The following is a 16,985-nucleotide window of genomic DNA, read 5'->3' on the forward strand; positions in this document are numbered from 1 at the left end:
CCTGGGCGTCTAACTGTTCAGTCATCTCCGTCTCTCTAACATCCCTAGGCTTTCCCTACTCTTGGCCAGGACTAATGTGAGTCTAAGTTGCTTGTCCTGCTTTCATTCCTGTGTTGTGGCATGAATACATGTCCTAGAGAATCCTGAGTTTAAGGTTACTTTTCCAACCCCAGCTATACAACACCAAGCCTACCTCCCCTGCCAGCCTGACTCCTCATAGGCTCCTCCTAGGTCCAAAAGTGACCAGTTGGTAACAATTCTTTTAGTTTTATGAAACCTTGACTGAGATCTTTGATACAACCATCTCTCCTAGCAATCAAACCCAGTCTACCACCACCAGAGCCTAAGATTGTGAGAAATTGCCCAAGTCCATCCGAATTGCCCGTGTCAATCACAGGGGTGTGGGGATGAGAGCCACTTCTCCTGTTTCTTGGCTCAGAGCATATTTCTAGTCCTGAAATACACTGGCTGTCTCTATCCCACATAATACTAAAGTGTGCCATACCGGGACCTTTGGGAGGTCTGTCTAACACGCAGGCAGCTTCTAAGCGAGCTGGGATGTGGTGGAGAAAGTGGATCTCACAATTGCACGCATCTTACACTCTTTACTGTAAAGCCTTTGATTTGATGCGATATCACGTGAGCTTCATGATGATAAATGAGACAATGTAACCATTTGTTAGCGGTGCTGGCCAACAGGCTCCAGATAGGGAAGGCACACTCTCCCCACCGCCCATGTCACTTGTCCCTCACGGTGGGAAGAGTCCCGCAGAGCCAGTCTGTCAGTGATGGGAGGTCGGCTCCTGGAGAGATTGTATCACACTAAACTCTTAGCATCATCTCTGCTGTGGAGATGTAGAACATCGGTTTAGTGACTATCGTGGAGGAGCCTCACTAAATCACGTCATAGTGTTAGCTACTTTATCCCTGCCACCAAGGCATTTCCACTTAGGAACCCGTAGGACTAAGAGGAGCCGGGAAAGACTGGCTGGCATCTGCGGGATGATTACCTTGCTCACCTGTTTGCTTGGTACATTTTCATAGGTGGATGGTTTGTGGATGGACTTGGTTTTCTATGCTGCAGAACAGATCGCTACAAATTTGACATCTTAAACTGTTTATTACCTCACGGTTTCCACGGCCAGGGCTTGTGGCATAGATCAGTGGGGTCCTCTGCAATCGGGTGTTAACTGAAATTTACTTTCCACTGGATGGACAACTAGGAATCCATTCCATTATTGAGAAAATCCATCTCTGGCAATAGCACCGGGGGTTCCTGCTTCCTTTAGCTGTTGGCTACCTGTTGCTCTCCACACCTGGAGGCCAGACAATGCTCTCCCTACTCCAGGGCCCTCCTACAATATAGCGGCTGACTTCAGAGCCCATGGGAAGCCTCTCCCCAACTGCTAAGATAAAGCAAAATATAATATAAAATAATCATGAAAAGCAAGTCACAGATCCCACGCAACCGCATTCAACGGAAGCAGTTACAAAAGAGCGTGGCTGGGAAGGGCTCACTTTAAGTGTATCTGCCAAGTGGTTTACAAGTCCAATCATGGGCTTTTTCTCTTCTGACCTTGCTCCTGTGTGCCCTGGATGAAGCCATTCAGAATCCCCCCGCCAGTTTGAGGAATTATAAGCTCTGCTTAAGGCTCTGCCTGCAGGAACATCTACCTTGATTGCTATTTTTCAAAGCTACTTGCCAGAGCCACTAAAATCTAGAAGCGTGGCATTTACAGCTTCCATCAATACATCACAATTCTCCCGTGATGTTTTCTCTCTGATAGCTGTTCTCAGGGAGTGCTAACTAAGTTTTGACCTAAAATAGAAACATAAGAGACAGATAACAGGGCCCAGAATAGGGGGCCTGGAATACATATTTATGAACCTTATTTTTGCCCTTCCAGACCTGCCTAGACTCTATCACATTCTCTAGTTTACCACTCAGTGGGCTGCTGCAGCACTCTCTCTGCCCAATGGTCCTTGCTAGAAAGACAGATGTCAGTCCCCAGAGCTCTCCTCTTGGTGGTTACAAGCTTCTCTCGCAAAAGAAGTAAGGTATCACCCGTTTGAATACTTGTGGAGTGTTGCTTCAGTCCGTTCTTGAGGACTCCCAGCCTCCTCCTCAGTGAATTAGTGCCGCAGACACCTGTGGGGCTTTCATGAGGCAGAGGTGGCCCCCGTGGTGTGTGTGGGCATGAGCAAGCCAGCCCCAAGGGCAGGAGAGCAAGAGAGCTGGTGTTGGTAGCCCAAGCTTGGAAGAGCTGGAGACAGAACAACTTGGCTGCCAGATCCAGGGCTTCGAGTTGGCCCACGCCAACATCTACCCCATCGAAGATCTTCTGGAGCATGTAAGGGAATGGTCTTGCAGATCCAAAGCTGCAGGATCTCCATGACAACAGGACACGGGGCAACAACAGGATATCTGAGAGGAGTCCCAGTGAGAATCTAATAATGATAGTGTGGCAGAAGCCAATGACCAGTGAGTCATTGCAATGAAGATTTCGAGTATCTGTGTGGGGCACTGTGTGACACACGGCAGCTTCCGTGAAGACATGGAGGTTTTTGTTTTTGTAATTTATTTATTATATACACTGTAGCTGTTTTCAGACACACCAGAAGAGGGCATCAGATCTCATTAAAAATGGTTGTGAGTCACCATGTGGTTGCTGGGATTTGAACTCAGGATCTCTGGAAGAGCGGTCAGTGCTCTTAACCATTGAGCCATCTGTCCAGCCCGACATGGAGGTTTTTATTTTTATTTTTTCTTTTGGGAGGTTTGCAAGGGTAAAGCACCGATATGGAGGAACAGGGAGATGAGTGGGCTTGGAGCGCACATTGTGAAATTCACAAAGAATCGATAAAAGGTTTGGTTGGTTTTCTGCTTTGTCTTGTTTTGTTTTTAAGTTGCCATGGTCATGGTGTCTCTTCACAGCAATAAAGCCCTAAGGCAGCTTTCCAGTTTGAAATTTTGTTTATAAGTGGCTTCTGCCCTTCTAAAGCCAGTCATCCCCGGTGACACATGGGAACCCAGAACCAGAACAGCCTCACCTCTACCCGCAGCCCTGGGCTACAAAGTTCCACTACTGGGCAACTCCGCACTGATGCCGATGCCTCCGCGTTATGGCGTTAGTGAAGGAGTAGCCCTCGCCATTCCAGAGAGCACAGCGTGCTAATGAATCTCTGACCTCGCAGTAATTTCAATCTAACTTCCCAGTTCTATAACCTTTAACACCTTTCTCTAATCAGTTGCCCAAGCAGGTCCAGCATTTCCACCTCTGTTAACGTGGGTTTCCGTTCTTCCAAGCTTTCAAGAACTTAGCCAGCAATGAAGTCAGCCTGTGGGTGGCGCTGCCAGGGGTTTAGCCATGAAAGAACAGAAGTACCTGAAACTCCTGTCTGGTCTAAGTTCTCCTGGGTGAACATTTCTCTCTGCACCGTCCGCACAGCATTCCAAGAGCAATAACTGAGACAGGCTTTAGCTTCTCCCTGAGAAATGCCGGACCGGGGACACAGCCCAGGACTTGCTTATCGTGAGATGTGAGACCTGCAAAGAAAGACCTTTAAAAGGTTTAAAATCCAGTCCGTCAAAGTTTGCCTTTCAAACTGATCTGTTGGAATTTGTTTCCAACATTCTATTTTATTTTTGTGGTTATATCTTCACATTTTGTCTTATTTCTACTTTTTACAATTTAATTTAATAGTGCTAGCTAATAATACTAGCATGAATTTAACAGTCTATAATTTCCATTTTAATTTTTTATGGATATATTGATCTATTAAAGTACTTTATTAGGATTTGTTTAGTTTTCAGAATTTGGGCTTTAAATACATTCATAATTATTTCACTGTAGCCAAGAAAAATGGTTTATGTCATTATTATTTACATAATAGACTCATTGTATGAGTAAACATTTTATTGGTTTAAACACATAAGCAATTTACAAGTGCTTGAAAATAAGATGTGGTCTTCGTACAAATTCAAAAACTTACAGTCCCAATGTATTCTGATTCCTTCCAACAGAAGCAGCATAAATTAAAATCTGCTTAAAGTTGAAGAAGGCTGTGCCCAGAAATCCACTTAACAGCTCAAACTGGCAAAAGCTTTCCAAAAGCCTTGTAGAAATTTAAAAGTATTGCAACATGATTGCAGATATATATAAATAAATATATAAATATAAATATATATATTAAATTTGGTCTTTTGGACATGTTGGCTTTCCTTTGAACACCTTTGGTTACATGCTGTTTTTCTCTCACACTTGATGATAGGTTTCTGAGCTAAGTAAGTTCTCAGCGATCTTCCCCACACCACTGCCCCACACCGTAAGCCCTTCTGCTCCGCCTTTTCTATCGTAGCATTCTGAATCATGGCTTCTGAAGAAAAGACAGAAGAACATCCATTCGCAGACATCTTTAACGAAGATGAAACGGACAGGAACTGTCTGCTGTCCAAACCAGCCTGCTTTATTATATTTGGGAAACCTGTAAGTTATCTCTCCTCACACTTGACTATATCTTATTTAAAAACTCTTACTCTTATATTAGCATACAAGAACGGGATCCGCAAAGTGTGCTTATCTTTTAGTGTCTGATATATTTTCACAACATTACTTCAACTCCGATACGACCCTGGTTTTGCATAGGAACTGTCTGTCTTCTTACGCTGTGCACCAGCAAAGGAACCACAGCTATATGAAGGTTTGCTTTAATATTATATGGAAATTACTTATAGAAACTCTGTGCCATGTGACTGTTCCGATCTGAGGTCTAAGGTTATTTCAGATTTTATTTGGATGTAAGGTTTACCTAGAAACTTGTCCTGAGGCGCTCTGGCTGTAGAAGCAGGTATGTTTTAGCACTGGAAGGGGCTGGGGCCGGGGTCAGTGAGTATGTAGTATATTAGAGAAGCAACTGTCTTCTTCACACAGTGGGAAGAAACCAGAAGGGGCTGTTGTTAAGACTGTCTGCTTCTAGGCAGCTGTAGGAAGGATCCCCCAGTGTGAGCTTGGCTTTCAGCTGCAAAGCTACTTGATAGTTAGGGGATGGGGCTGTTCAGGTAGGGAAACTTCCAGAACAGCAGCAGCTAATAGAAATCCCATCTTTCGCTTAACTTCTGATAGGAACCATAGGACAGGTACCAAGAAATATTTCCAACAATTTTCATTATGTATCTAAAAGGGTCACCACTGACGTCACCCAGATGCAAACGTCACTTCATGAGCAGCTTAGGACGCTGAGGCAGGAAAGTCACAACCTTAAAGCCCACCCTGGCTGCTGAGTGAGTTCAAGGCCAGCCTGGGACAATTACTGAGGCTCTGTCTCAGAATAAGAACTAAACACAGGCCCCATCCCATGATATTGGTTAAGGAACGTTTTCACCTACATAGGCACAATATGTGGAACCCCAGTACTGCAAAAAGAAGACGAAAGAAAGAAAATTGTTTAAACAGAAGTCGCCAAAATCTCCATATATTTTATAATGGTTTATAATTAAGATTATAAATTCTTGCAATATCCTGATGGCACAGCTTCCTAATTCCAGGTATAGTTTCCCAATTTCCTTAAAGGATAATATACTTTAAAAGGTCAGGATGTGTATAATACGTAAGAATTAGCGGAGAAAACGAAGTTGTAAATACATAGGGCTCCCTTCATTTTATAGGTAAATATTTATGGAATAATAACCATCCATGGGATTCCTAAAGTTTGTGCCTCTCCTTAACCATGACGTGACCATTTTGTTGTATTTTAAAAAACATTTCTCTTTTAAAGGGGGTTGGGAAGACAACGTTAGCCCGGAGCATAGCACAGGCATGGAAATGTATTCGTGTTGAAGGTAAATTTGATTTTTTTTTCTCAGTATTTTAGTATGAACAATTTCAAAGACTCATATAAAGTAGAACTGCATGATGAACACCTGTCTGAGATTCCATAATTTATATTTTGTCATATTCTCTTCATCACTCCTCTGCTTGCCTGATGAATACTGACTTTGTAATAGCATCAACCCAGCCACGTTTATTAAATGTGTTTGGCTCTCCCTTTCTGCTAAATCTTTATTTCCATCAGAACTGTTTATATGTGTGTGAGAGAGCATCTTCGTAAAAAATGAAGAGAGAAAGAACTGACGCTTTTCTTCAGAGCATTTCCCAGGACTTTATTACTTTTATTAGAAAAAGGTCTATTTTTAACAACACACACACACAACACACATAAACACACCACACCACACACCACACCATACACCACACACACACATACACACACACACCATACGTAAACACACCACACACACACAACACACACACACAACACACACACAACATACACACACACAACACACATAAACACACCACACACACACACATACACACACACCACACACACACAACACACACACACACAAAACACATACACACAACACACACACACAGCACACACACACACCACATCCTTCTAACCAGTAAAGCTATTTATTTCCTAATAGAAAAGTAAGGCCAGAATAAATAGCAAACTTGTCACAGAAGGGAGTGAAGAGAGGGCTCAATCGGGAGAGTCCTTGTCACACAAGCACACAAGCATGGGGTCCTGAGTTCCATCCCCAGCATGTATGCACGCAACAAGCCAGGTGAGATGGCACACGCTTATGATCTGTGCTGGGTAGGCAGAGGCAGGAGGATTCCTAGAGCTCACTGGTCAGCCAGCCTCGCCTAATTGGCTAGAAAGTCCCAAGCCCCGCCTACAAGGTGGAAAGATCCAGAGGAATGAGTCGGTCGATCTCTAGCTTTTCATTCCATGTGCTCACATATATACATGTGCACACACACACACACATACACACAGCGTGCACACACACAGGTATACACACAGCACGTACACATGTGCACACACAACACTCGTATAATTAGAACCAAATCTAAGCAATATAAGAAAAGAAGAAAATAACCTCATATCATTAAAAATGGTTCACACTGATTCATATTTGCCTAACAAGTTGGTGAGCCACTGACTTCACTGGAATAACTGCAGTCATTGTTGGCAAGGATGTTACTGCATTCCATTAGTGTAAATGAGGTGTGTGTGCGTGTGTGTGTGTGTGTGTGTGTGTGTGTGTGTGTGTGTAGAATAGTCTGGTAACTGGGAGCACACTCTCCTAGAACTCTGAAATGTTTCCCCCTTTTAAGAAAAGATTTGTTTCTCTCTATTGTATGGGTGCTTTGCTTTGCCTGATGGAAGAGAGCCCAGTGGAATTGTGGGGACCTGACCCCATTCTTTAAGGCTTCCTAAACATAAACTTTTTTTAATTAAAAAATGAACGGCTAGAGAGGTGGCCCATAGAGGTTTAGCAGAAAGGCGGAGCCAAACACATTTAATAGCACATGGCTGGGTTGATGCTCTCAGGAAGTCAGTGTTCATCAGATGGACAGAGGAGTGATGAGGACAACATGACAGAATGTTCACACTCATGTGCCTGTGCCTGAGGAGCCAGAAGAGGGCTCGGAGCCTCTGGAACTGGAGTTACAGACGGCTCTGAGCCACCATGTGTGTCCTGTACAAGAGCAGCCACTGGGCGACCTCTCCAGCTTTTTTTTTTTTTAATTAAAAAGTTTATGTTTAGGAAGTCTTAAAAGATGGGGTCCCACCATCTCACTGGGCTCTCTTCCATCAGAGAATGGCATATTTCCTGGAATTCTCAGGGTTCCTTTTTTATTACTAAAAATCTACTCATTTACGTACATGAGTGCGCTGACATACACGTATACTTCTGCTTGCTAGATGTGGGATCAAATCAAAGAGGCGGTTGTGAGCCACCACGTGGTTGCTGGGACTTGAACTCAGGACCTCTAGGAAGAAGAACCAGCGCCCTTAGCCACGGAGCCATCTCTTGAGCCCAGCAAGGTTCTTCCTTTGACTGGGATGTAAAAAGATCTAGATTGATAATACTGCTGTCTACTTTTTTTTGTGTGATGTGAGATCATTTGCAGCTGTCACCACCACCACTTTTCCTCCTCCTTCTGTCTACTGCTTCCCACAGAGCACTCATCCAAGGCACGATGGTGTTTAGGCAGTAACTCCACTAAGATTGCTGAGTTGGTGGGTGGCCAGCAAAAGCTCTCTGCAGAACAGTTCATTGCCTGCTGTGAGCCACTTTAAACGATGTAGCATTCTAAATATGCTTAGAAAATCCCCTTAGCGACACCCCCACATTAATCTTCGCTACCGGTTACCAAACAATCAGAAAACGTTTCTTAACTTTAGCAATCCCAGTCTCAGCTTGCACTCATATTTCGAACTCATGTTTTAGCTATATCGGTTTTGGAAGAGCACATTGCGGCTGAGAATGAAACCGGAACTATGGTGAGCAAATCTACATTTCAAAAGTACTACGGTAACCCCAAGCTTGCGAATCCCAGATAGAGAGTTACAGCAACGCATAACATCTGTGCCTGTTGTTCTAGCTGCAGTCACTGCTGGTAAGCGGTCACACCGTCCCAGACGAGCTGGTCACAAAGTTGGTCCTGGAGAAGATCAAGTCTCCAGAAGTTTCTCACTTTGGTATGTGTGCTCGCCCGCATGCACGCCTTCCTCTTTCTAGATAATGGCTCAGGAATCCCCCAGCCCCTCCCGAGCGGAGCATCTCAGATAGATTCAAATGTATCTTTTCGTTTTAATCCTCAAATGTCCACGGTTACTTTTAAAAAACCACCCAGTGTTGTTTAGCGCTCTACTACCCAGAGTCACAGCATCAAAACATGTCATAACCCTTCTTGCAAGGCCTCTGGTTTCTACCCACAGCTCTCCTGTCACCCTGGGTGGTAGGCATCAGTCTCTGTGGCGGAGCAGCCTCCCTCTGAGGCTACACATTGCCTGGGCAACTACTGTTCACCCCGCCTGCTCTCTGATTACACACCCAAAAAGTCTCTCCCTGTACAAAAGGGTTCTGAGCAAGGGCTTTGCTTCCTCTAATTCTTCAGACAAGGCAACAGAAGCCAGGGCAACTAAGGAGAAAAGACCAAAACCAAGATATTTGCAACAAAATGGGGAAGAAGCATTAATATATCCTTGGGAGAACAACATCACCTGAAATAGATCAGAAATAGCAGAAAAATATATTGAAGTCTGGTGGTTTGAACAGGGACGGCCTCCATAGACTCCTGTGTTTGAGTGCTTGGCCCATAGGGAGTGGCACTATTAGGAGGTGTGGCCTTGTTGGAGGAAGTGCGTCACTGTGGGGGCGGGCTTTGAGGTCTCCTATGCTCAAGTTAGGCTTAATGTGGCAGTCTCCTGATGCTGCCTGTGAACCAGGGTGTAGAACTCTCAGCTCCTCCAGCACCATGTCTGCCTGGCTATATGCTGCTATGTTTCCCACCGTGACGATAGCATACTAAACCTCTGAACTCGAGCCAGCCCCAATAAAATGTTTTAATAAAGCCCTAACAAAGGCCTTTAATTTCTAGCTGAGGAATTGAGACCCATTTCATTAGTAAAAGAAATGTCTCTTGGGCCAAGCAAGTGACATAATTTAAAGGTGTATTAAGGAAATCAATATGACTGCAGTACCCAAGACACATTTAATGAGAAGATGTAGGCTTCTGGGTGGGATGCAAGCCAATAGATGTCCAAAGCCTAACTCTTACTATATTCTGATGGTTATGCACTACAGATGATACCTGGGTGTTTCTTCACTCTCTGTAATTTACATAGATAGCGCATATGCAGGTGACCTGCTATGTTTTTTGGTACTAATTTAATAGGTCATATAAAAAGTCATAGGACTGTTTCTAACCTGGGTTAAAAGAAATATTAGCATGCAGTTTCTTTCCATAACTGTTTCATCTAAAATAAACAGATTTTTAAAGAATTTAGAATATGTATTGTTAGGGGTAGGGAGGAGCTACGGCATACATATGGAGGTCAGGTGACAACTTGAGGGAGTTGGCTCTCCCTTTAGTAAACGAATCCCGGGGAATCGAACTCAGGTCACTGGTCTTGTGACAAATACCCTTACCCACTGAGCCATCTTCCCTGACTTAGAGTTTTTAAAGACGTTTCCTCTTAGCTTGATGATTTTTTTTTACCAGAAAACATTATTCATAGCTACACTTCATACAGGAATAACTATTAACTAACAAACTTAAAATTTGTGATATGATTTTATGAATCGCACTTACTCAGTAGTAGCCATGCAGTATTTTATAAACTAACTATAATGAAGCCTGCCCTCCCATGGTGACAATATTACACACTGTCAACTTATGTTTTACAGGCTACATCCTCACTGAAATTCCGTCACTCTCACAGGATAACATGACCTCTTTGAAGCAAATAGAAATTATTAAACATTTAGAATTGCAGCCCGATGTCATAATCAATATTAAGGTAAAGATATTAATTGCTTCCCGGGACAGCAAACCTTTGTTTTTCAGAGAATTTAAGTTCAAGGAATGCTTTCAGGCTTAAAAAAATATATTTGTTTTGTCTTTAATAGTGTTTCTGTATGGGAGCTTGTACACACGGGTACAGACACCTCAGTGTTAGGGTTCAAGAGTCACTTTGCAAACCACAGAACACCCATCTCAGTCAGACATGATGGTTTATTAAGCATATGCCCCAGGAATGTTCAACCAGGGCCATGGTCCAGATTTCAGAACTCAACCATGACTCGATCCTACAGAGTTTTAAGCCCCAAACCCACAAACATCCTGCCAAGTTATTTCACCAATCAGAATTTAGGGATAGGGGATTTCCTTAGGAACACGTCTTTGTTGTACATTCATCCTCCTCCCATTGGTTGGGGTATTCAGCTGGGGCAGGGGACTTGCCTTCTCTAGCATTCATGACGTCACTTGCCAACCAGGATATCAGTTACCCAAGCACTTGTCTCCTTCTGCCAAGTAGGAAGTCAGTTCCTAGTGAGGTCTTGTGAACTCAGACTTTACTTGACCCCCTACTCAAAGTTGTATTCCAGATAGTTTCTCATATTGGTGCAGGTGACTCTCTTATGTTGGAGTCCATCCCAGGACCAGCTTATAAAAGCACCTATCATAAAAGCTCACACACAGGCGCAGGAGGTGCTGCTGGGTGGCTGGTTCGGGTCCAAGCTCATTATGGGAAACTCCACAAAGCAGTTCTACTGACTCCTGTCGTGACTGCTTTCCCAGGGCACAGAATATGTAATCAATCTCGGCACTAGAAAGTACCTATCAGCACAAGGCCCTGGGTTTGGACCCCAGCTCCAAAAAAAAGAAGAAAAAAAAATAAAGTTTCCTATCCCTAAATCCTGATTGGTGAAGTAACTTGGCACAAATGTCTATAGATCTAGGGCTTAAAAACCCTGTTTGATCTTAACTCAGGGTCCTGGTAACAGCAGAAACATTTGAGGACATTTTCTTATAATGGCAGGCTAAGCCAGGTAACTGCTACCCAGGCCTTAATATTTTACCTAGGCCTTAACAACCCATCTAGGCCTAATATTTTGTCTAGGGTCTAACGTTAAGAAGGCCAGAAGAGGGCGCCAAGACCTCCTCCCCAACCCCAATGCTTGAGCTCCAGGTCACTGTGAGCTATCTGATTAGGCTGCTGAGTTTCGAACCTAGGTCCTCTGCAGGAGCAGTACATGCTCTTAGGCACCGAGCCATGCCTCTAGCTCACATTTTTATGCTTGCTGAGTAGTTATGGAAATAGTAATGCATGTATCACACATCTGTGCTTTTGCTCCTGATGCTCCACCCACTGGAAACATTGGGTGTTTCCCTTGCCCCGCCACCAGACTTAATCATAAGTAACTTGCTCGTAACTTAATCGTAAATCCTAATTTGTAAGGCAGTGCGCGCGTCATCTCACCAGAACGTGCCCTGGCAGCTCCTCCCCATGGCCCCTCCCCCATGGCCCCTCCCCCATGGCCCCTCCCCCATGGCCCCTCCCCCCACGATGCTTACTTCAATGCTTCTCTAGGAGCCTCTCCTGTTTCTTCTCTCACCGCTCTCTTTTGCAGTTGTCCGTTTCCCTTCCGAACTCCCATGAGGGCATACACCACAGCTGCTCATCCAGGTGTCACTTTGTACACCGTGTGGTACCTAAGAGCTCCTAATGACTTTAGTAATTAAATAAGAGAGTAGGCAAATGGCTCAAACGTACAAACGTTAAGGGACGCCATCTGGCATCAGTCGTGTCAGAACTGGGTCTTCTTTCCAGTTCTCCTCTTTAGATATCTAGAATTCGACAGGCCACGCTCAGATGCCTTGATTTCCTTTTCCCTCCGGTGACAACTGTCTCATGGGGGCGTGGCCGTGATCCGATAGGACTCTGCCTACTTGTTTGTATGAAAGTGAGTGACAAGCTCGGGTGCTCAGATACTGCCTGGCTCTTCAAAGGGCTTATGACAGCTCAAAAGAGTTACTTCTCAGCCCTGATGTTGAGACTCCGGGCTGTGTCAGGGTCAGCGGCGAGAGAGGAAGCCTCCTAGCTCTGAGTGTGCTGGGAGCAGGAACAAGTCAAAATTCTGAGCAGGCCAGGTGTGGTGACGCACGGCCAAGCATCTTAGCTTAGGCTGAAGAAGCAAGAGTTCGAGGTCAAGCCTGGGCTATGTACTAAGACCAAATTAAAAAATAATACTAGTCCTGGGGCTGAGGAGGTGGCTCAGCAGTTAAGCACTGGCTGCTCTTCCAGGACGTGAGTTCAAATCCCAGCACGCACACGGCAGTTATAGTCTGTCACTCCAGGTCCAGGGGATCCAACACCCTCACACAGACATACCTGCAAGCAAAACGCCATTGCACACACAGTAAAGATACATTGTTTTATAAAATATGATTAACTCGAGAACGTCCCACATTAAGAACATTTGCTAACAGAGGAAGAAGGTAAGTTAGCTAAAGCCAAATATAACGTCCATGAAGTAAGATGCAGGTGACACAGGAAATTAACATTTGGTGCAGAGGGAGAGCACAGGCCAAAAGGACAAACATTTACTAAGTTAGAGTACGGAACATGGCTCTAATCTTCCTGCTTTCACCTCTGCTGTGATAAATACCCTGGGCACAGTCTCCACTGATCAGCTTTGCACAAAGCAGAGTCACCGAGGAGTGGAAGCGGGGCCCTTCAGTTGAGGAGTTCGCCCTGCTCAGACTGGCCTGTAAGCACGTATGTGGGGCACTGTAGTCACTGATGCAGGAGGCCCCAGCCCACAGTGGATGCACCGTCCCTTAGCCAGTGGTCCTGGCCTCTGTAAATATGCTTGCCGAGCCGAGTCAGGAAGCAGGCCAGTGTGCAGGCCTCCTCCATAGTTTCTGCTCCAGGCTCCTCCTGCCCTGATCTCTTCCAATGACAGGCTGTTGCCTGGGAATGTAAGCTATCTTTTCCTCCCTGAGTTATATATTTGCTTACGATGCTTATCACAGCAACAGAAAATAAACCAGGACATGGTCCACCATGGCAGGAAGGTCAAGGCGGCAGGAACTGAAAATATCTAGACATCACATTTACAGTCAAGAGCAGAGGGAAACAAATCTATGCGTACCTTCTGCTCAGCCAACTTCCTGCTCTCTTCTTAGGACCAGGACGCTAAGCTGAGGGGAGTAGGGAGGAGGAGAAGAGGAGCAGATGATATGACTTTCAGGCTGGGTCAACCCAGTCCCATATCAATTAAAGCACTCAAGACTGCCCTCTCCAGACCATCCCACAGGCCGCCCTGACCTAGACAGTCCCTAGGTGAAACTTTCCCGGGTATTTCTAGCTTGTGCCAACTTGACAATTAAAATTAGCCACACGTGCCCAATGGCCTGAAGCAGCAGAAGGGGGAACTGTGATTAGTCATTGGTGGAGAGATAAGCCCTTCCTCAGGAAGAATGAATCTCTCAGTTAAAATGAGAAGTCTTCTACAGAAATCATAACAGAAGGCTCCCCACAGCGAAGCAAGTCCTTAACTTAGTCCCTTTATAAAATGGGAGAGTGACTGTTTCTCTTAGCTTCCACTGGGTAGCCAAAATGTAGAGAGCCCACCTGTAACACAGCCCAGTGCGATGTAAGCTGTTCAGTATTTGCAGGTGAGTTGGATAAAAGCCTGTAGTCTCTGTGGCCTAGAAGTCTCTGGCTTGGAAGCCATCCATGAATCTCAAAGCATCCACAAGTCTCGTTAGATTGTACGTAAAAATGTGCACGCTTGTGCAGTTTTTTTGAGGTAAAAGTGTGTGGCCTTCGAGATATACTCGAAAGGGGTTTTGCTAAGAGAACACTTGTGGCTAGTAGGCAGCTAGAGCAGGTTCTCAGAGCAAAAGGCAGCCGTGTCCTGACACTCACTCAAACAGGAATTCTTGAGCTAAGAATCAGAGACTGTGGGAGCAGCACCCGCTGTTAGGTTGCCGTCTTCCCGGGGATCCTCACGCTTCTAAACCTAGAGGACCCCTGTCTGAGGCACATGAGGGCCCCTTGCTAACTTAATGCTTGCCTCATACAAATATATTTCTTTTAGTTTTGGGGTGTGTGTGTGTGTGTGTGTGTGTGTGTCAGCACACACCCTGTGGCAGAGGTTGTAGGAAACCATTCTCAGATCCTTCCATCCCCCTGGAGAAGCGCCCGGATCATCAATGTGTATGTACTTCTGTATTCTGCTTTAGAGGCTTCGAGCGATTAAACCCCGGTTATCCCATTTGCTCAGCAAGCGCTTTAAGCTGCAGAACAATTCCCCACTCCCTCTTTCCAGATTTTTTTATCCCACAGAACATTCAGGAGAGCAGAGTTTACCGTCCCACGCGCGTTCATAAAGCACACAGAGAGAGCTCAGGTGTGGCTGAGAAGGCCACCGTGTGCCATTGTCACCGGAGAGGGTGCCAGCATCAGTTGAAATGTCAGGTTCCCTTCAGCCAGCTTGAGAGCAGAGTAAACCCGTGCACATGCATGCACACACACACCCACACACACGTACACACCCACACACGAGAGCATGTTGAGAGACGGATGCTACTCATACACTTTGGTTTGCACGTTGGTTCCCACATGGAATAAACTCTCCATTTGCAGAAGTTGAAGGCTTGATAACATGAGATATGAGGCCCCATTTCTAACTTCATGAAATATTATATGTATATAATTATATTATAATTATATTATCATTATAATTATATTATAATACATTGTGTTATAATTATATTGATATAATATAATTATATATTCTATTTATAAATATGACAAGTATTTATGAATATTTCGGTAGGAGATTATTAATTTCTCCTTCATTTCCCTTCCTCCTTGGCCTCTCTAAGCTAAAGTAATAAAAGCTCCCTGGAGCTCTGTAGGTTAAACTGGTCTTCTGTTCTATTTTTTATTCCCTCCACTGTTCTGCTGGCCCTCTTCCTTCTACTTAAATTGTCTAATAATCTCATATGCATTAATTTTGGACAAATAAAACTGTTGACCTGGCAGGCAAATCCTGTACTGAAATTCGCCATGCACTGGCCTTTGATACAAAATACCATCACAGTATTGATTTGCTTTAAAGGAAAAAAAAATAAATTTATCTAGTGGATAAGATAACAGGAAGTAAAAACTTATTCAAAACGTTTAAAATCAGGCGAAGTTGAAGTTTGTGCAAAGAGTGAAGCCCAAAGTGCCAGAGAAATGATGTCTAGAAAAGAGAGCGCCTGGAGAGGTGGCTGAGTGGTTAAGAGCAACTGCTGCTGTTCTAGAGGACCCGGGTTCAATTCCCAGCACTCACACGATGGCTCACAACCTCTATAACTCTGTCACAGGAATCTGATGCCCTCTCGGGCCGTCATGGGCAACCAGGTACATATGGGGAGCACAGACATATATGTAGGCAAACCACCCATACACACAGCAAATAATAACGAGTAATTTTTAAAAAGTAAACAGAGAGAAAAAGGAAAGTTACACTTTTTTCTGAGCAATTCAGAAAAATGGACAGATTTACAGAGCTCTGTGTGTGAGCTTGGAGTAGAGTGGGATTCAGAGAGGAGAAGCACAGTATCTCACTCAAAGGACAAATGACTGTTCTGCCTGTCTCCCTAGCATGGTTTCACATGAGCCTGCCTTCCTAGGAAATGAAATGTTTTAAATTATTTAATAATGTTTCCTAGTGCAGTGACTACGATTTATGCCAAAGAATTTCTGGGCAACGACAGCACAGTACTACAGGCTACATATACACCAGAGAACAGTGGGACCCAGAAATTATTGAGAGCCGCAGGAAAAAGAAGAAGGAAGTCCTCAAGGAAGGAAAAGCCGAAGAGGAGGAAGAGGAAGAACAAGAAGAAGAGGAGGAGGTAATGGTTCAGTGTGACCATCACCACATGACACCTTTAAACTCTAATTACGTGACAGCAAAGAAAGCAGGTGATGGAGAAAATTTAGGTTCTTTACAGTGTTTGTGATCTGGAGGAAATAGCAGAAGATAACCGTGTTCTCAGAACTATTGGAGTTTTTAAAATATGTTAGTTACAACCAGTGTAATTAATTACAAAGAACAATGGGTTTGGTCTTGACCTTTTCACATGCACACACAATGTTCTTTGACCACACTCACCCACGTGCCCTCACCACCCTTCCCACTGGTCCTCTTTCCCTCCACACAGTCACCCTAATATTTCAGGGCTGACTGTTTTTTTTTTTTCTTTTTTTCGGAGCTGGGGACCGAGCCCAGGGCCTTGCGCTTGCTAGGCAAGCGCTCTACCACTGAGCTAAATCCTCAACCCCCTGATTGTTATTTTTAATCCAGATTCCACATAGGAAAGAAAACGTGCCAAGTCTTCCTTCCCAAGCATAGCTTATTTCACTTAGCATGATGACAAGTTCTGGATTTCCTTGCAAATGACATAACTTCATTCTTTATGGCAGGAAAACATTGCATATGTATGTATACCACATACACACACACACACACATGCAGCACACTCAGACACACACACACACATACACACACTCAGACACATGCAGACACACATGCAGACACACAAACACACACGCAG

The 16,985-nt window shown here is 44.4% G+C and overlaps 1 protein-coding gene across 8 annotated transcripts in view; it reads left to right on the forward strand.

Annotated features, from left to right (window-relative positions):
- The window catches only part of Ak9 (adenylate kinase 9), a 216,438-nt gene that overhangs the window by 1,772 nt on the left and 197,681 nt on the right, over window positions 1-16,985 (forward strand). For 6 of the 8 annotated variants that reach the window (XR_005497738.2, XM_017601822.3, XM_063279679.1 and 3 more), the window contains exons 2-7: window positions 4,360-4,487; window positions 5,776-5,839; window positions 8,309-8,361; window positions 8,463-8,559; window positions 10,271-10,383; window positions 16,098-16,283. Coding sequence is in view for 6 of the 8 variants with exons in the window: in XM_017601822.3 (XP_017457311.2) it covers window positions 4,371-4,487; window positions 5,776-5,839; window positions 8,309-8,361; window positions 8,463-8,559; window positions 10,271-10,383; window positions 16,098-16,283 (630 nt within the window). In the remaining 2 variants the exon portion in view is untranslated. Of the gene's footprint in view, window positions 1-4,359; window positions 4,488-5,775; window positions 5,840-8,308; window positions 8,362-8,462; window positions 8,560-10,270; window positions 10,384-16,097; window positions 16,284-16,985 lie in introns of those variants that run through there. The other 2 variants (XM_017601823.3, XM_039099287.2) reach the window with 2 other exon arrangements.

This window comes from Rattus norvegicus, chromosome 20, assembly GCF_036323735.1.
Source record: "Rattus norvegicus strain BN/NHsdMcwi chromosome 20, GRCr8, whole genome shotgun sequence".
NCBI lineage: Eukaryota > Metazoa > Chordata > Mammalia > Rodentia > Muridae > Rattus > Rattus norvegicus.